At 34.5% G+C, this 21,026-nt stretch overlaps 2 protein-coding genes and 1 non-coding gene across 3 annotated transcripts; 1 reads left to right on the top strand and 2 right to left on the bottom strand.

The window, feature by feature from the left end:
• The first annotated feature begins 8,988 nt into the window (after positions 1-8,988).
• LOC125812647 (protein SLOW GREEN 1, chloroplastic-like) lies at positions 8,989-13,171 on the top strand. Its single transcript, XM_049492138.1, has 4 exons — positions 8,989-9,614; positions 11,566-11,712; positions 12,260-12,340; positions 12,958-13,171. The coding sequence occupies exons 1-4, from the start codon at positions 8,991-8,993 to the stop codon at positions 13,141-13,143; spliced, it is 1,038 nt and encodes a 345-aa protein (XP_049348095.1). The 5' UTR covers positions 8,989-8,990; the 3' UTR covers positions 13,144-13,171.
• A 2,029-nt stretch (positions 13,172-15,200) lies between these two features.
• TRNAK-CUU (transfer RNA lysine (anticodon CUU)) lies at positions 15,201-15,273 on the bottom strand. The gene has a single exon. It is a non-coding gene; the product is annotated as a tRNA-Lys (tRNA).
• A 346-nt stretch (positions 15,274-15,619) lies between these two features.
• LOC125812648 (purple acid phosphatase 23-like) lies at positions 15,620-20,652 on the bottom strand. Its single transcript, XM_049492139.1, is given in 9 exon segments — positions 15,620-15,643; positions 16,255-16,377; positions 16,621-16,638; positions 16,640-16,903; positions 16,973-17,163; positions 17,310-17,527; positions 17,803-18,139; positions 18,405-18,596; positions 20,376-20,652. Coding segments are annotated over 9 exon segments (1,605 nt in total). The 5' UTR covers positions 20,629-20,652; the 3' UTR covers positions 15,620-15,634.
• Between the last annotated feature and the right edge of the window lie 374 nt (positions 20,653-21,026).

The raw sequence follows: 21,026 nt of genomic DNA on the forward strand, positions 1-21,026 counted from the left end.
CACAAGTGATCCCAAGTTAACCCTGTTGGCATGATCATGAGCATACTAAAGATAATAAACTGATGCGAAAGCTAAATCATAAGTAAAATGAAAAAGGATGGGGAATACCCATATACTATAACTGAGATAAATGAAAACTGATGAGTTTAATACAAATAAGATATTAACTCAATACTAAGCTAAATGTATCTATGTCTGAAAATAGCCTCTAATTGACTAGAAATGCTGGGACAGGCCCCAGCTAAGTCTAGCAAAACTGAAACTAAAGGATTAAAAATAATACTGAAAAGAGACTCATGACTATTGTCCTCGGAGAATGAGGACTCACCACTGATTCTGCTGAACTGGAGATTGGGAACCGATCTAAGCGTGTTCTGGATGCTGAGAAACTGGACCTATATCACGAGAAGATGTAGCGCACGTATACGTCAGTAGTACTTAAAAGGTACTGAGAATGCAGGATAGAGTAAAGTTGAATAAACATATAACCGAACAAGCAATAAATCAAGTATAATATGCATAAGATAAGAAACTGAATCTGAACTAACTGAATGCAATGACCAATTTATAACATGCTGATTGCTGACTAAATACTGAATGAACTGTAATTATGGTCAATGCAATAGAGTTTGACTGAACTGTGGGAGATACTAATAACCGACAATAAAACCACATGAGCTAAATGTGGAGTTCGATGTATACGCCCCATCGAGAGGACCCATTATACCTGGCTAAAGGTATAGAGACATGTTGGCGTGATCACTAATGATACCCACGGAGGGGACTTACACCTACGTGGCTCGTAGTTCTGGGACTATATGGGTACGCTGAACCCTAGTCCAACTCGGTATTGTGCTACTCCCAATAAATTAAGTGATTAATACATTATGACTGAATTTTTGTAATACTGGATAACTCAAAACTGAACATGCAAAACTGAAAATGCAACAATTAATCTGATAATGATGCATTCATAAATTGAGGCATGTATAACTAAATACTAAAATATCTGACCTAATATGTGTAATTCAAGAACTAAAGAAATACATAGCTAGGGTTCTGGAATTCATGCAATAAACTGAATATTAACGTACTAATCTAATTTGGATCATTCTAACACCTAAGAACCCAATAATTCTAACATTCAAGAAACCCTAGGTCTAGTCATAATAAGGGAATCAAGAAACTGACTGAAAACTAGGGACCTAATGGGTGAAAGGAACCCACTAGTGAAATCTCACATACTTGGTGACAAATTTCATGAGGAACTGAAGAAAACTTGTTGCGTTCTTGAACTAGGGTTCTTGACTTCTTTCTCTTCTTAGCGTTCTAATTTTCTAAGTTTTGATTAATGGTTTGACTTAAGTAAGTTCTAGTTATGTTTTTAGGCTTAAACTGACCAAAACCTCATAATTTAGGGTCTAAACGACGTAGCTTAGGGGTCCAACAAAATAGGAAAAGGACCAAAACAACCCTAACTCAATTCTGGTGAAGCCCATCCACGGAAGGAACGACGGTCCGTCGTTTGATCTACCTGCCGTCGTTTGGGTCCGTTGGTCAAGTCTTCACTAAAACGAGCATAACTTTTTACTCGGAGGTCGGATTTTAGCAAACTTGGTGGTGCTGAAAAGAGGATTCAATTATATATCATATCATAGGTCATGGGACACATGATTCATTTTATGCTAAGAGTTCTGACCATTTAAAGTTGACCCAATCAACAATTTTCCTCTAACTGGCTATTGACCCTCATTTACGATCAGACCTACGGATCGTGCATTGAACGACGGTCCATGCTGGTCGACCGTAGTTCGTGTCAGAGGCTGGGTAAATGAGTCTTGATCCACGTACACAGATCACAGATCGTGGTCTGATCTATGGACCGTGGGTTGAGACTTAGCCAATTTTCTGAGCTGGGTTTGGGGAGAGGTTGCAGTGGTGAACCACAGACCACCAGCACGGGCCGTGGTCTGACCTACGGTCCATGGATGGCAGCCGTGGGTTGCACCTGCAACTTCTCAAAATCTGTATTTTGGTCTATCTAGGATACAGGGTGTTACAAGATATGTCTCTTTTTTATACCAGCTTGAAATTACTTGTGATGCATCCATGTTCAAGTGGTGCATTGTTGTTATACCATGTGCACATGAAATACTTTTTAATTTCCAAGATCTACAACTATATTTATGTTGATCCAAGTTCATAGTATGCGTGTATGCCCTTTCTAACACTTCAAATCCATCATCACCATTCCATTCAATATTGCACTGCATTGATCTTGTTGCATTGATATTGAATACCATCATTGCCATTTGAGATATTTCATTTGTCCATGTATCAGCAAATGCTCTTGACTTACTCACCCTACTCATCATCTTAATTCTAATTTCTTTCAACATAGAAACAATAGTCTTGTTCCTAGATCCCAAGATTCAAGCATTGAAACTCTCTGCCATGTTGTTATCTATACTATCGCATTTTGAAAAAGTTTAGAAAAAAGCTTTGCACCATTTCTCCTTGTTGTATTTGATAAGGTCTTCAACTACATCTTTTCCCAGCTTGGCTAGAGCATTTATATTGTACTTAAAATGTGCCTCAAAAGTGACTCTAGCACAAGTCCAAAATTTCTTCCTTCTCTCTATGCCTTATCTGTTTTGTGACCAATTTGCTAATTTATGTCTAGCATACATTCTATGCTCACATTCTGGAAATACTTCATCTGCAACAGCTATTAGTCTATGTAGTTGCAACAAAATAATAAAGATAGTTAAAATTTTGCTCAAATTAAATTGAAGACAAACAAAAAAAGAAATTCAGTTACCTTTTGCATATCACTAATGATAGTGATCTGGTAACCATCTCATATATTAAGATCATCTTGCAGAATGGCCAGGAACCATTTTCATGTGGCCTTGCTTTCAGTACCAATTACTGCCCATGCTATTAGATACATTTAGTTGTTTGCATCTTTAGCAACAGCTACCAAAAGTCGACCTTTACAAATTTCTTTTAGAAAACACCCATCCAACCATATACATCTTCTGCATCCTTGTTGGAAATCCTTTTTCATAGCATCAAAACATATATAAATAGAGTGAAACTGTTTCATCCCATTTTCTGAATTGTAAGCTTCACAACACAAGTGCTACCAGGATTTGTTTGGAGTAACACATCCTTGTAGTCTAGGATTCTGTTAAATTCTGCCATATGATCCCCCATAATTTTCTTTAAACATTTTTTCTTGTTTTTAAACAAATTGTCTTGCCTACATAAACGTTCAACTCTTTCCTCGCCAAATCTTGTATTTTCCACCCTTTTATACTATGTTGAGAAATAATTCTATCTTTCAGATACTTACATAAAGTTTACTTTGAATTACATAAAAAATTATTGTTGGTCCTGGTACATCTGTGCCTTGGGTTGTAGGTCTAGATAGTGAAGTTTTCACTCCTCCCTTCCTTGCCTGCATACAACAGTCATTGGACAACCATTTTTACACTTGACTCTTACTTTAGTACTCTCATTCACATACTTGTCTAACTCAACTCTTTTTTTATAGCATATTTTGTAATTGCCTCTCTAAATTCCTTTACACTTTCAAATACCAAACCACACTACCATATTACAACATCACAAGTAGAATCATATATCACTTTACTACTCTTCTTTCTCCCCCCTTAAACTCCCTCCTTCAAGTTCATCATCAGAAACAAGTTGTTCTTCATCACTTTGAAAACTATCACAATCAGAACTGTCATAGTATGGCTCATCCTCTATTAGCTTACCCTTAATTTTTTTTGCCTTTTTCAATATCTTCATACCCTTCATCAAGTCTAACTTCGCCTAAAAAGCCTTTTGTTTTTTCCTTCTTCTTTCTTCTCCTACTTTCTCTAAACTTTCTCACATCTTCCTCAACTCCTCATGCATATCACTTTCATAGTCAATAAATTGGTCAGAACAAATAGAATCATTGTCTATATCTTCCTCTGCATTTTCTTGGGCACTTGGTTCAACTTCTTCTTAAATAGAAGGTTCCGTTTTAGAAGGTTCAACTTCTTCTTCAGTATCAGTCCAATCTATTGAAGAATAACCGTTTCTTATTAGACACCTACAACCCCATCATTCTCAACTCTTTCACTAGATGGAAAGGTAGAAAAGGAACCTAACCCTAGATCTGAATTTTTTGGTTGTGCAGTTAAAGAACCATCAGATTTCCCATGTGCATTAAAAGACTCACCAACTTGACTTAAAGATTGACTAATTTGGCCTTCAGTGGAATCCACATCCTCTAGAATAGAGTCATGACACACATAAATATCTATTGTGTCCCCATCATGCATAAATAATGCTTTATTACAAATGTCCATGTCGTTTTCCAATTCCGCCAAATCACCCCCTAGAGATGGAACTACATACGTTTTTTCTAACTTACTAATTCCAAAAGACTTAGCATAATCTGTAAGTTCAGGAATTGACAAATGATCTTCATCCACATTCTGTACATATTCAGCCTTACCCCCACCATATACTGAACCTACCTCACTCACCAAAATACCCCCAAATTTGAACCTTAAATTGCGGTACTTAGTAGCCATAGTGTCAACCTATAACCACAATAATAATCAATATGTTGTACAAGGCAATAACAACAAAATAGAGGTAACAACACCAAAACATCGACAACAACAGTAAAACAGAGGCAACAAACCCAAAATATTTATTTTAATCATAAGCATACAATTATACAAGGAAATTTCAATAAAATTATAATATTTTAACAATACGAAAACATAATAGATGAATTGGAACCCCAAAACCCCTAAAATATTGATTTTACTCAACAACATACAAATCAACATAAGAAAATTACAAAAAAAAACCCAACATTTAACAATACCAAGATAGATATTGAAATCAGAACCCTTAAATCTTAATTTTACTAAACTTTTTGGAACTAATTACCAGAAACCCTAATACTCATGCATGCATAAGCTAAACAAGTTCATAATAATACATTTATTAAGTAAAAATTCTAGTTGAAAACTATCAAACCCTTAATTGAAAGATCAATCGGAAACTATGGCGAAACCCTAGTCGAAGAATATGGCGTAACCTTAAACGAAAAATATGGCAAAATATAAATGAAAAAGTAAAGAAAACAAACAATAACACATCATAAGAGTGGATAATCACTTACTTGGTAAGAATTTCAGACAAGATCGAAAAAAATTGACCAAACGCTTCACAAAATCGAGCAAGAACTTCACGTCTAAGAACTGCAACTGACCCAAATCCAAAAAGAGTTCCACGAAATCTGCCCTTTACTCCGTTGATTACACTTCTTAGTGAACCAAAAGGTTTGAAATCTGCCATTTACTCCGTCGATTACACTTTTTAGAGAGAAGATTAGTCTGGAAGTTTTTAGCTTAGTAAGAAGTTTGACATTTATTTATCTAGGTGGCTAATATTTATCCAACTAGAAATCCACATCACCATTTTTGTCAACATGTCATGCGCGTGTAGACACGATTGGAGTGGTCGGACCATACATGTGTACGTGATGGAAGAATAAACAAGTTCAGGGGTAATTATAACGAAATATAGTTTAGGTGTACACTGAATAAAAAGCTTCAAGTTCAGGAGGGTAATGATCATGTTTGCCTATTTTAATGTATCGTATACTTCATCACTTTCAAGTATCTGAGTCAGAGTTCCAATTTTTTTAAAGTTCAATTTTAGGGTTTAATTTGTTTGATTTTTTTCTTTCTCCAAACCATTTTAATGGCTGACAATTTACAAAATAGTATGATTCTTGTTAAAAGTATTTCACATTAACAATAATTTTTCAATTTAAGCACTTTTTATTCGTTTGTTTTCATTAACTATTTTTGAATGATTGCAGGGTTTAAATCTTCATCCGTCAACATCCAAACCAAAAATAGATCTAAGTATAGAAACGACCCAATTAAAATGGCAGAATTATGCTAAACTTGAATTAACATATCAGATATACAACTAAACTCATATACACACGTTTAGTGCAACAATGCGCGATGGAGTCTAACGTACATGTTTGGTTCATGAAGATACATACATACATAATCAGACACACTCATAAAAACTAGATACATATAATCATATCTCAATTATGTACCAAATATATCAATTGGGCCTTCCGACTTTCTAATCGCCTCCGCGATCCAGGCGGTTTCTCCGTCGTAGATACGATTTCCGAAGTTGCCAAATCCAACGACGCTCATGTTATTGGCCATTTGAAAAAGAAAAAAAACTCGAAACTTGAAGATACAAAGGAAGTAATTGATGAAGAAGATGAAGTTTACAATTTTAGAATTACTATGCTTTATGATTTCGATATTTTAGGAAAATTGATAAGAGTTGATACGAAAGGATCCTCTAAATCTATTTTGGTTGTTAATTACTCATTATTAACTCCTTTAATTAAGAAAATAAGTTACACCCTTTAATGCAAAAGTAATAAATAACGTATCTCGCCTATTAAATTTGATGGATACATGCGTCTGACGAATCATGAAATATGTATCCAAATGCAAAAAATAATATAGAAAGTAATATAAAAACTATCGAAAATCCTAGTAATTAGGATCTAAAGTAGTGAGATTTATGTAGTTTGCCCTAATTTTTTCATGTGGTAAAAAATCTCTCAATTAATATTTCAAGAAAAAAATAATCTTTTCCCTACTTTCAACAAAATTAACTATATTTTATTAGTTTATTACTAAATATATTATCTTTTATAGACATTTTCTATCTAAAACTCTGTATAGTGTCAAGTAAAACTAAAATCAGAAGTTATAGAGACTATTTGAATCAATTTATTTTAAGTATATTAATATCAAAATAGTTTCTTGAGAAAAGGGTTTGATATGCCGCTTAATTTTGTTGTTTAAAATTGATATGTTCTTTATATTTAGGAAAGAAGACCCCTCCTTAGAACTACCAATGCCCCAACCCCAAACATAAATCCACCCTCTGATACTTTCTCCTGAGCCACCACAGCCACCGGACGACCAAATAGCCACGGAGAAAGACCCTCCTCCCATCAAAAAATTCTCTAAGGAAATCTTACAAGACAAAAATAAGGGTCTGAATAAAATTTATTTGGACCAAGCCAAAGAACAAATCTCCCTCAGTGGGGGTCGACCCAAGCGACTAAATCTCTCTATCAGGGGAGGAAAAGGCAAGAATCTACCTCTTGTGAAAATATGACAGTGACCATCAAGCCGATAGAGAAAAAAAAGTATCACACCAATACCTAAAAAATAAGCTCACTGAACGATGGAAACCCACCAAAGGACCGACTCTAATCGACCTGGGATGTGATATTTTCATAGCAAAATTCAGTTTGCTCGAAAACATGCAGAGAGCACTACAAGAGTGACTAAGGTTCATATTGGAAAACTTCCCATCGGTAAGGAAATAGAACCAAACTTCGTCGCATAAGAGTCTACCATTTCTCACAATGCCATTTGGATTAAACTTTCCCAATTACCAACTGAGTTCTATGATAGAATCATACTTGAAAAGATTGGTAGGAAATTAGGTGCACTCCTAAAAATTGGCACTTGCACTTCCGCCACACTAGAGCACGTTATGCAAGAATATGCATCCAAGTCCCAATAGGCGTACTGGTAAAAATGATTAAAATTGACAGCCACCTTCATGAGGTATTGTACGAAGGAGAAGGAACATTATGTACTGGGTGCGGGTGAATTGGTCTAGAGGGAAGAGAACACATAGTCACAGGTAAAATTATTCGATGCCAAGTCAGGTAAATTCTGCAACCCTCTCCAACAAATTCTAACCACTGTACTTGCTCATTTAAGTATTCTACTAATGAATCTTAGGTAAACGTAAACAATGGATAGAATCGGAAAACAACAACAAAGTAGCAATAATAAAGAGCTCAAGTACCTTGAACTCAAAAAAAGGCAAAAACATTTATGAGGATGGTCCACACCTGAAGAAAATGCGTCTTCTGCAAAAGGAATGGATTCCCCCAACAAAAATACGCTTCCCTCTCCACATTAACTACTAAGGACCCCACTATTGGTATTAACTCAGTTATTGTCTCTAAAGCCATGAGAGACTCTGCATCTCCCTCGAGGGAAAAAGTAACTGTCGCCACTCGTAACGAGTACCCTTTCTTCACAGCGGGAAGTAATCATCATAATCTCAGTTCAGATGTGACCATGGACATCGCGTCAATTAACTACAACGCTCCAATAATCTCAGTCCAGATGTGACCATGGACATCACGTCACTAATAGACATAAGAAATATGAAAATGAATAGAAAATAACTTTAACCGTAGACATACTTCACAACATTATAAGGGAGATATCGATACGATAAAGTATGGAATAATCAACTGAATCCTAATGCCCTTCATAGCGGGTCTTCCTCATTCAATAATTTGTAAGTTTTACAAAATATCGTGCGGTCTAAAAAAAGAATTTTACTTTAACATACATTAAATACGAACTTAAATAACTTGAGATAGATAATCAATTTTCTTTTGATAATCTAGCATAACGTCGATATATTTGTTTCTTCCGCAAAATCCTTCCAGTGTTCCATTCATATATATCTAGAAGCACATTTCATGTCTCTTATGTTCTCTAAAGCTTAATTTAATATATATTACAGATTTATTATATTGTTATATATTATAAATAATAATAAATAAAGAATATTGCTAATTTCCTTAATTTATTTATTGAAACGTACTCATCGACTATTTTTTGCAAAAAAATGGAATCAAATCAACCCACCTAGCCCCAAATTTGAGAAGAGTACCTTAGCATCAATCGATTATATTCCCTTAAACCCATTGAAGGTTTATAAGAGAAAACCAGGACTTATTTGAGCACAACTTTCAGATGGACTAACCTTCCATTTTTGATGTTCTTCTTCTAAGCAGCTACTTCTCTACAGTGCTACTTGCTAAAATGGTTTCTTCAATTGCCACTAAAATCCCACTTTGCCTACACTCATCAACCCTCAATCACAACTCGAATGTTGTTCACCCCATTTCCCTCAAAACCCTTTTTCTTCCTCCCCTTTACAGTCCCAAAACCCTGACTACTCTTTACCCCAAGCTCCAAGCAGCTTCCAAATCCCAAAATTCAGCTATTTTAACCTGTTCTTGGAAACCCCAGAAAGTAATTTCCAAGTTTTTCAGTGAAAAGATTGTTTTTTTACTTGTTGGGTCATTCTTGTTTATGGGTATAAGGGCTAAACGTGTATTCTCATTGCCACAACCAGTTCAAGGAAGTAGTGTTGTTGAGACCCAAGAAGGAGATAGTGAGGAAGAAGTGATGTGTATGAAGTTGTTGGAGAAGAATCCGAAAGATGTTCATGCTTTGAAGACTATTGTTAATGTGAAGATGAGGAAAGGGAAGACTAAAGAGGCTTTGAAGTATGTGGAGAAGTTGATTGAGGTTCAGCCTACAGAAATGGAGTGGAGGCTTTTGGAGGCTCTTTGTTATGAGATGATGGGGCAGTTAAGTAAGGCTAAGAGGTTGTTTAAGGAGATTTTGAAGCAGAAGCCTCTCTTGCTTAGAGCATTGCATGTATGGTTCCTAAACCCTGTTGTGTTTTAATGGAATTTCTATTGAGATATCCTTAGATGCTTTCTTTTTTTGGTGTGTGTGTTTATACACTCGTTTATATTGCATTAACACCATGTGTGAGTTGAGGAGGATTAGATAATATTTGTCTTAACTTTTGAGTAATTCTTGTTAATGGTTGTTGTTAATGATATTGGATGTGCTTATAAAACATTGTTGAGTGAAAAAACACTAGAGGTCATGTAAATATCTTGTTGTGTAGAACTTTGTGCCTTAAGACACTGAATGGCAGACCTAACAACCACTATGTGTTTTTTTATTCCTTTTCTTATTGTTTGTTGTGATGTATGCTGGTTTGACTCGAGTCAATGATTCGTTTAGTTGTGATATTTTGTGACTGTCAAATTCGCAATGGAGAATGTCAATAACCTAGTACTTATTTGGATATCTATCTTATGGTTTGAAGGTTGAACATGGATTCTCGAATCTAAATTATGTGAAAGTTTCTGCTCTCTCATGATAGATGTTGGATATGATATCCATTTTCTTTATCAAGTCAATGGCATAGTGACAGTCACCATATCATTAGTTATCCAGATCGTAATTGAGCAATGCATTATTGTGAATTGATATTCTGTAAACACTGAGAAGAAGGATCATGTAGCTGGCTGGAATGCCTTGGTCTATACAGTTTTACATGACTAAAAAATGCAGGTCTAAGTGCCTTGGTCTAGACTGTTTTACATGACTCAAGAAAAAATCCAGTTTTTGTTCTTATCTGAATTTGTAAAATTCACCAGTAACTACATTTGAAGCCCAAGAAATTTGGTAAAGTTTGTGTAAAAAGCTGTTTTCAAATGGGTAACCATGCAATAGCTGAAAATCCTGTCTCTCTGTTGAATTTTTCAAGTCACCTTTGTTGACTTCTTGTTCTATGGATGTGGCAATAATTGGTTCCCATTGATGTGGTATTTAGTGGACTTTGTCCTTGATAAACTGAGGACTGATAAGGAATCATTGCTCCAGAAGCCCGTTGGCTTTACTGGCGGTGCTAACCATGCTCTTTCTGAACACTAGGGGTACTACCTGGTGTAATGAAAAATCAATGCTCAAGAAACACATGATGAATTGTTTTAGAATTGTGCACTTGTATGAAGTCTATCATGATGTTTCATATAAGGTAAGCTTTGACGCATTGTTATTAAAATACAGATCAAGCTTCCTTGAGGGGAGCAGTTCTACATTTGTCAGTTAATCTATAGTGTTATCTAACTTTGGATCCTTAGGGTTTACTATGCCTTCAAATTGTTGTTTCTTGTATAACTTTAGGCTATTCAGTTATATACTTGCAGTGGATGCCAATCTGAGACGAGAATATTTTGAGTTCAGTTATGTCATTTTCAAATACCATTCCTATTGGAATGAAGAATCAATTCTTTGAAGGATAGCTACAAATTTTCAGCGTGGAGGAGGAGAATAATTTAAGTGCAAACATATATATCTAAGCGGTGAACTTTGTAAGTAATCAAAATCAATAATGTATCTGTATTAAGTGATGACACTAATCAATTTGATGCATCCTGGATATGAGTATGATGTGTGTCAGAAATAGTGGTCAAATTTTAGGTAGTCTTTTGTGTATTTCGAATCACCACTATGTCCTACCTGTTTGTCACTGGTATGTCCAGATCAAGGAGGAGTCCAGACAACAAAGAACAGGTGTCATGCTGTTTCTGATTTCTTCACTATTTTCTCTTCACATCTATAATTGAATGGGCATGCAATTTTAGGCAATGAGTTCGAATATTTTGCTTATGTTTGCTTGACCCATTTTCTTTCGTTTGCCACTAGTAACTTGTTATGCTTGCTATGAACATTTCATTAGAAGTAGAAACATCCCTTCTCAATTATTATAAGCCTTTGCTTATTAAGCTTATCTATTGAATTGTTCCAGGGTTTAGCTATGGTGATGCACAAAAACTTTGAAGGTCCCGCTGTATTTGAGATGCTAAATGATGCTCTAGAAGTTGCTCGCCAGGAAAAAAGAGTCAATGAGGAAAGAAACATAAAAATATTAGTCGCACAAATGCATGTTGTTAAGGTAATGGCTTGAAGTACACCTGCTAAATCTGATTTCTTTAGTGTGACATTTATCTGTTACATCAAAAAGAGTTACTCAACTCTCATGAGGGGCCATGTAAATCATGATATCCTTCCACTATTAGCATATGTTTTGTAGCTTGTCTGCTGTAACATTTGTGCCTAAGTCAATGCATTAAGTGTAACAGAGATGTCTACCTTGTTTGCTTTATAATGATTCTATTGGATATCCCTAGAGTCTGATGTAACATTGATGTACAGATTGGAAGAGAGGCAGTGTAGTTGGGTAAATGGTGAAAGTCTGGCCACTTGCATGATGGTCTTGTTTTGCGGGTAATAGGTTGTCCGAGCATGTTGCCTTTTCTAAGTTAAAGAGGTTGTTTTTGTCAGTGAAGGTCATGATAACACCAATTCTCATCCTCATGGTCAATGTTTTGATGGTTAGAGGACCCAGTTCCAGCTAGTTCTCGCCTGTCTATTTTAAAAAGGGAAGAATAAAAAAATGTTCAGCCTAGTTCTCCTCTCTTACATTCATTCATGTCTTGCAGGGTGAGTTAGAAGAGGCCTTACAGAAGTTTAAACTTCTTGTCCAAGAGAACCCGAGAGACTTCAGGCCTTATCTGTGCCAGGTATTTGTGTTCTGTTTTTTCCACAGCATATTACTTTATAAGCTTCAGTTGTTCTTGAATTGTAAGCTTTTGAAAAGGATATGTTAAGAATAAGCAAATTGTAGCTCTGTTAATCAGCATAAACTTCTGGCTAAATGTTCGTGCATCCTTGTATACTCGAGTGGCCCACTGTAATACTTTAGAGCTTTTGATAATTGATCTTGTAATTTGATCAAGGTTGGAGATTGAACCAAGGTTCACATATTATGAGATTTGGTAATACACTAATACTGAGAAGAATGGTGATAAAATGCTGTTTAATATGTACTCTATGCAATGCTTGATATACTCTGGATTAGATTCTAAGTCACTGATAAACATGGTCTCAGGCAACAAAAGATTTTAGTAATTAAATGGATGGCAAAAAGATGGCAAAGCAAGTTTATTGCATAGTGAGGAAAGGCAGATGCATGGTTAAGCAATAACCATGTGTCATGCATATGCAGCAAGATTTGCTCTCGAGTGTAATTAATTCCTATTCATGTGATGATGCATGTTTTCTAAAAGCTTAATGCTGGGGCAGTCAACCCCATATATCTTTGTTCTTGAATCTTACTGTGTTTGGTACTTGGTGACAGGGAATAGTCTACAGTTTGTTGGACAAGAAGAAAGAAGCCGATGAACAGTTTGAGATTTATCGAAGTCTGGTACCCAAAGAATTTCCTCAGAGAGGTTTCCTTGATGATGTTGTGTTGGCTGCAAAGACAGAAACTAGGGAACAACTTGAGAAGGAGTTCAAGAATGAATTCTCTTACAAGACATGAAAAGCCATGCCTAATTATCACATTTTCAATTTGGTCATGACTGGATGGTTAAGGGTGTATGGAGGGGGTGGTCAGAGGGTAGGATAGAATTAAAAACAATGCTAATGTAGACATACAATATAGTTGAAATATGAAGTTTAGTCTCCCTTGGAAGGGGAGTGAAGTTCTAGGACAGTACATTTTTGTGTTATCTCTTTTGTTGATATTTCTTGTCTTTGGTAATCGAGAAATCCCCGAGGCCTGCTGGCAGTTCTATATTCGATGGATAATTGATCCGCTCCTCTAACTCTCTCCTCTTAAACCTATATTTCATTTGTCCGGCTCTTACCATTTGATCAGAGCTATGCTCTCTGAGGGTAAAACAATTCTTAGTTTGTCTCTACAAATAAGAAAGCAGGAGTTCTCAAATATGCTTATCCATTCTTGTATTAATAAAATTACTAGACATGGTGTTACAATATAATGTGCATATTTTTTTAATAACAATTAAATAAATTGCTCAATTTAAATACAGCTCTCTACAAACTTGGGTATTTTTTTTAGAGTAATTTCCCTAAATAGTCATCCATGTTTGGGAAATTACCTAGTAATATCACTTATGTTTGTTTTAGGACTACAATATCATCCAACTTTACATATTTTCCTCAAAATATACTTGACACAAAAAAAAATCATCTCTCTCCTAATGGAATGCCATGTCACATTATTCCTTTTTTATTATTAATAATTTTTTAAATTTTATTTGACAACCCATATATTATACCCAATAAAAAAAAATTACATAGCGCCAATATTTTGAACCCTAGTTCTGGGGGATTCAGAGACAAATTCATTTTTTTTAAAAATATATTGCTAAAATTATCTGGATTAAGATAATTAATTATTTTTGTATTAACCTAATTGAGACTTTATAAGTATCCGGCTATAAATGCTATGTGTATAAAAACAAACTACCTAATAAAAATTATATATATTTTATTTTTGTCTTCACCTATATGGAGATTTTTTTTCTAATATCTGTTACAATTATCCAAGTTTACGTCCAGATCAGATTAATTAAAATATACTTTATGCCACAAAAACATAAAACACACATAGACACTTTATTCTCAATCACACATCCGAATCATAATTTAATTTAATTTTTCAAAATATTAAACTTAAAAATTTAATTATTTATATATATTTAATGAATTTTAATTATAAAATTGAAATTTGAATCAAAATTATTAAGTTTGATCGAATTCATAATCAAAGTCTTAGCTCCGTCCATGCTCCCACATAGAGCTACAATGATTTTCTCCTCCCCTCTATAAAACTTTTCCTTTTAATTTTCAATGATATATATATATATATATTTATTTATTTTCTCTTTTAATTTCGGTAAAGAAATTTAAATCTCGAAAGTCAGATGAATTATTTTTTAACTGAAGTTTTTATATGTCTACTGAAATTCTAAATTATTAATTCACGACACTAATAGACAATTATTCATATTTGGATTTGCCTCCGAATCCCCCAGAACTGGGGTAGAAAATTTTGGCGCTATGTAATTTTTTTTTACTAGTATCATATATGGGTTGTCTAAATAAATTTTAAAAAAGTATTAATAATAAAAAAAGAATAATGTGACATGGCATCCCATTAGTAGAGATGATGTTTTTTTTGTGTCAAGTGTATTTTGAGGAAAATATGTAAAGTTGGGTGATATTGTAGTCCTAAAACAAACATAAGTGATATTACTAGATAATTTCCCAAATATGGGTGACTATCTAGGGAAATTACTCATTTTTTTTATATAAAGAACAATATAGTAATCTAGACATGCTATAAAATTTATGACAAGGTTTTCTCAAGGATTATTAAAGCATGAATATCATGGAGTATGTGATTTTCATGATTTCATAGTTTCACTCTTCAGTTATATATCTAATTTTGATATGGTTTTACTTGAGTCGAGTATCTATATAAAACACTGATTCATGAGAAATGTGAATTGTTGTATTACATGGGATTGAAACATATGTTTAACCAACAAAAAATTGATATGTTTAACACGCCCACCGTGGGGCTCGAACCCACGACCACAAGGTTAAGAGCCTTGCGCTCTACCAACTGAGCTAGACGGGCATTTGTGATTCACCCATTGTTATTTCCATTACTATACATTTACTTGCTATATTCTCATGGCAAACAACAGGTTTCAAAATAAATTTATAATCATGATAAATAGAGAGAAGAGTGAGGAGGGGGTCATAATGACAATTGTTTACCAAAAACACATTACAAAGGCTGCATATAGGAATTCGCTGCTGCTAACAACAGCATCATATGTAATCTCAGTAGCATGATAACTCTAGTTTAAGCAATTTAGTCACAACTTCCAATTGATGAGTACTCAATGGTTGCCAATGAGGAAAATTATGTAACAAATAGGATACTCGTGCAGCTTCAATGTTCCAACGCCACTGGTATTGATGGACTCAACCTGCTATCCTGTCTTCAGTATCAATGCAATAACACAGTTGTTAGAACAAGAAAGAGAGACAACAACAAGAGATTTGTGACTCGTGTACTAAAGATATGATATCGCAAAAAATAAAGCTAGCTATAAATGGTTGCAACAACAGTTACTAACTGAACATAGTTCTAGTGACTACTATGACACAGCAACAACTTGATGATTGAGATTTCAGACTTGTGTACTAAAGATATGATAAACACGAAAAATAGAGCTAGCTATAGATGGTTGGTTACATGGTGTAGAACTGATAGTTAATCATTTAGATCATTGTCTCTCTTTTATCTTTTCAAGAGAATCATGTGAAGATATAGATGCAACGTAACGATCACAGTTTCTTATATAGGCCATAAAGCAGATTTGCAAGAAAACTTTCATCTTGTCTGAAGTTAGTCTTAGAATGAAAGAAGTAGTTTTGGAGAGTCCGAGCAACATAGCTAGTAATAATAGGGTATTTTAACCGTCAAACTCTAACTGTTCAATAGACTCCATAACTACTTCACTTTATTAGTATATCACCTTTGAGTAAATCCATAGTTGAAAAAGAGAATGTCCATATATAATCACCTTTGAGGTAGATGAAAGGGTACCTTTGAGTCAACAGAGCAAGTATGAGGTTGTCCTACTATGTATATTTGATCACCATGACTGTTTTTACGATAAATATCCTGATTGCGGTGCCAAGTCCACAACGCATGAGTTGAATTTACCATCTGCATCAGTATGAATGGAGAAGAAGAGAGTGTTGAACGAAAAATAAAGATCGATGATAATGGTAATAAAGACGAAGGACTAAGTTAAGAGTGTCGACATGTCTATGGATCAGATGATAAAACACCTAAGCAAGTTGATACACAATCAACGCGATGACTTTTTTTTGTTGCATATGTTTCCTTTCAATCACTGCCTCTAGAATAAGAAAAGTAAGTAATACAGTTGAAGCTCTGGCTTTATACCTCCAGTATCCCGTGCCCCGAAGCTGCTCTCTCTATATGCACTCCATTCTGGTTGTCTATCCCAGCAAAATTTTCCTTTGGCAGGTCCACTGCTAAAGTTCATGTGACATACACCTCCAAATTCTGGAATGTTGTCACCTGGTGAAGGACATTTACCAGGATCATCTGCATGATCAGCGTCGACTTTCTCAATATTACCACCATCTCCGACTGTTATGTAAACAGGACCACATGGATCCAAAGTATAGTTGTAGACTCGATTCATTCGCTCATATGCATGTACCTGAGATAAGTCCTAATTGAAATTTTCTCAATCATTAATAGCCAGGATTAGGAGTATATTTCAACTTACATGACCGGAGAAAACTATATCAACGCGATATGTATATAGCATTTCTTCCATTTCCTGCCTCATGCACTCAAATTCTTGGTAGTGCGATGAATAGCTATTGTACCAAGGAGAATGCCATGCAGCCACCAGCCAAGGAGTCACGCCACGATCTACTTTTTCCAGATCATGCTGAAGCCAAGAATACTGAGCACCTGATATCAGTTTTTAAAAAAATACAGAATTTAGTAAGATCAGTAGGCAATAAGCTCACATATTTGCAGCATTATCTTTCTTTATGCAAGTATACCTCAAATATTAGAAGTTAACACGCAGTGAATTAAGCAATTTAATGACTTACTCGTCTGATTATAGTCAACGTAGGCTCCTAGCATGATGAAATGGATTCCTCCGGCATTAAAAGAGTAGTAAAGGTTACTATTAGAGCCAGATTCCTTTGAAGGAACAGAATATCTTGTCAAATACGATTGGAATGTGAGCCCTGCTGCTTGAGGTTCGATCTCATGGTTTCCTTCGATAACCATCATTGGAACTCTTGAGATTAACGGCTCCATAAACCTGAAACTCCAGTTTATTCAATTCAAACTTCTTCTCCGAAGCTTTTAAGCTTCTTTTCCATTTTCTAACAGTTCATTTTTCTGTCTCATAGGCATATATAATATGATGTTTAGCAGATTGTGGTTCATAACCACAATGTGTCTATTTGACAAAAACTCGGTGAATAGTGTAACTAGCATCAACATGAACCTCACACCTGAAACAGACAATTGCATAGAGCTAAAAAGTTTTAAAAGACTAAGGAGATTAGTTATGTGAGGAAAAGAATAGATGACCTTCCCCATCCATCCCATCGAGGTTGAAATGTTTCTCTTATTGGTGCATCTGGAAACTGACAAGAATAGCATGAAGCTCCTTTACCACCAGTGGTAAGGTATTGATTCGCGTAAGTTAAATCTCCAACCATCAATATCATGGAAGGATCATTCATTATGAGATGATCAATTGTTGTGGTTGTATTGCTTGTAAGACCTAAGTCACCAACAACTGCTATTCGTCGTGGATACTTGTTAGGTGCAGGCAATGGAAAGGTCTCAAATTCAAGTTCATCACTCATTGCTGCTAAAGAACTATCACCACACTTGTAGTAATACTTTGTTTCAGGTTCAAGACCTACAGAAGAAAAGAAATTACTTCATTGCAACATATACATCATTTTGTTAATCCTACACGTCAAAGACTCGTAATTCAGAGGCAACCAGTACCATGTATACATATATTCAGCTTCCACTATACTAACAGAATTAAGAATAATGAAAACATTTGCAAAAATGTGTTCCTTTCATCGACATGGATGTCAGTTTGAATCAGGAAAACAGAAAAAGAAGACAAGTGAGCCAAGGGAACATATGAAGCGACTCGATGCAGATAACCTTACCATCAATCTTCACATGATGAATGATGCCAGAAGTGTAGTTCCATAGTCCTTCAAATGGATACAATTGACTATAAACGACGGAAGCTCCATTTTGCTTCACTGTGTACTTCCCACTTTCCTTCCCATACCATACCTCACTTGCCACTGTTTTCGGATCGTGTGGAGTCACATTTAGACCAATCTGAGCTTCACCTAAAAGCAATCACAAACTACTTTATAACAACTTGAACACAATTCCTATAATGCAATTGATATACATCTTGATCTAAGATCTCTTAAAACCCATGGAAAGAATATGATAAAACTTGACTAAAGGAAACCAACATAAAAGGAAAAATAGCATACAACCATTCCAGAACCAAAAAGCCAAAAGCAACCATACAACAAACATTAATAAATCTAAGTTGTATGTAATGAGAGTGTAAAATGTGTACATGCTCCAGTCAGGGAGGATCTAGGAGGGGGCGAGGGTGTTCATCCGAATCCCAACAACAACATACCTAGTATAGTACCACTTAGTGTGGTCTGAAGAGGGTAGAGTGTACGCAAACCTTATCTCAATCTCAGTGCTGAGGTAGAGAGGTTGTTTTCGATACATCCACAACTCAAGGCAAAATCAGTCTTGGAAAAGGCATAATGAAAGTACAATAGACAATAAATAGTAACAAAAACAACAAACAGGAACAAAATAGTACTAAAACAAAATACAACTAAAACATCTGCACGAAATAATATATAGATTTTGAATCCCCTGAACACAAGACTAGAGGTTGGCTAAGTGGTTTAGCGGATTCAAAATTCACCTCGAGGTTCTAGCAGTTTATCCACCCTCTTACATGTTTAGTGCAAAACATTTACCTTAAATTTACTTTAAGTAACCAGATTGCATAAACACTATTAAATGTATTAAAGGTTAACTCATTAAGGGGTCGTGTGACAGAGTGTATAAGACAAACAAAATAACGCATGTATAGCTTTGTGTATTACTAGTACCTTGTTTAGTATTCTTTTTCAATCAATATATAACTAACACCTACTAGTAATGCAAGGGACTTTAATGCATGAATTAGCATGGTTAAAGACCCAATTACTCCTTGAAACCTTTTTATTTTATATCTTTTCCACCATAATTGTGGAGGGTATATTTGTAAATAAATATATTCCTTTGAAAAATTATGCAATGCATGTTATTTATAACACACCAAACCAAACAATGCATAAGAAATAATCTCAGCATAATTAGTGCAAGCATAACTAATACAAACATTACTAATACATTATATTTAGTATTATTCTTATACACCCTATCAAACAACGACCCCTGAGTACTTTGAAATTTGACCAATTAAATCCATCTAAGTGAAAATAGTGATATCTGAATTTGTGTACAATTCCTTGATCTTGGAATATTCCCCTAAGATACTATTCGAATTTGTATACATTGTTCCTTGATCTGGGAATATTCCCCTATGATTTGAAGTTTATATAGCAAATTAGTAATCTCAAGTTATTTTACTATCTTGATCTTAATTTGTTTGTCCGACTTTTCCTTTTAATGACATCAAAAAAGATGGTCTCTTTACCTTTTTTGTAACTCTTTAATTCTAACTTTCCACACTAATACTTTCTTAAACTCTGTGCAAAATCAAATCATTCAAACAAATTTTGTTTGAAAGGAATAATAAGTATACATGCTATGAGCAAAAATTACTAGCTTAAAACACTGGATCTGCACTGGCCACTAGCAATGAAGTGATGTGAACAAGATTTAAGAGCTAGATATTATTTTTCTTCAAAAAAGTAGCTACTCAAAGAAACAAAATTAAACATAAAATGGAAATCTCAATAACTCAGTTGATTGATTAACTGAACTTTCAGTTTTTCATTTTACCTTACGTAAGCCCTTACCCCCACACCCAATATTTTTCTTCAAAAAAACACAAAATATAGAAGAGTAACAAGATGATATACCAGTGATCCAAGAAATCCACATTGAAGATGAAGAAGTTGACAAAGCAAGAGCAATTTGTTCTGGAAAAAATGAAGTTACATTCCTCTTAAGCCTTGGATGATCCATTGGCAAATCATCACTTCCTTTATGCAATAAAGGATCAAATCTATGAGTTAGTGGCTTAAATGGTCCATCCAATGTTGTTGGTATTCTCTTAGCAACTATAATTACAACAAAAAATTGTAACCAAAGTGTAGTACAAATTTTCTTCATCTCTCAAAACTAGAATTTAGTTTAACAAAACATTCATGTGTTTCTTAAGTTGTTTGGAACACTTGAGCCATGAGCACAATTTGGATAATTTATTTTTTGTCTTTATCCATCGTAATTTTGTTAGGATTTTGCCCTGATTTTCTTACTTTATTTGAATTTTATTTTTTCTTAAAAGAAAAAACAAAGCATTACCATAAATGTTTTTTACTTTTTATGAATGAAAAATATATTTTTCTTTCATATTTGGTTTATTCTTTCTTTAGAGGAAAAATATGAAATTCTATAAATAAATTGAAGATTCATATTTTCATATCAAAACACAATAGAATATGAGAGATTTTCTCCTAAACATATTTATGTTATTTTTTAATATCAGTTTTCAATATGTAAGTCGCTTG

Source organism: Solanum verrucosum, unplaced genomic scaffold, assembly GCF_900185275.1.
Source record: "Solanum verrucosum unplaced genomic scaffold, falcon-dt-bn FXZP01000275.1, whole genome shotgun sequence".
Taxonomy (NCBI): Eukaryota; Viridiplantae; Streptophyta; class Magnoliopsida; order Solanales; family Solanaceae; genus Solanum; species Solanum verrucosum.

Excerpts from the sequence above, each read along its gene's own strand:
- LOC125812647 (XM_049492138.1), top strand. The coding sequence starts at position 8,991 with ATGGTTTCTTCAATTGCCACTAAAATCCCACTTTGCCTACACTCATCA. Across the intron at positions 9,615-11,565 it reads TCTTGCTTAGAGCATTGCAT|GGTTTAGCTATGGTGATGCA; the intron begins GTATGGTTCCTA and ends GAATTGTTCCAG. Across the intron at positions 11,713-12,259 it reads CACAAATGCATGTTGTTAAG|GGTGAGTTAGAAGAGGCCTT; the intron begins GTAATGGCTTGA and ends CATGTCTTGCAG.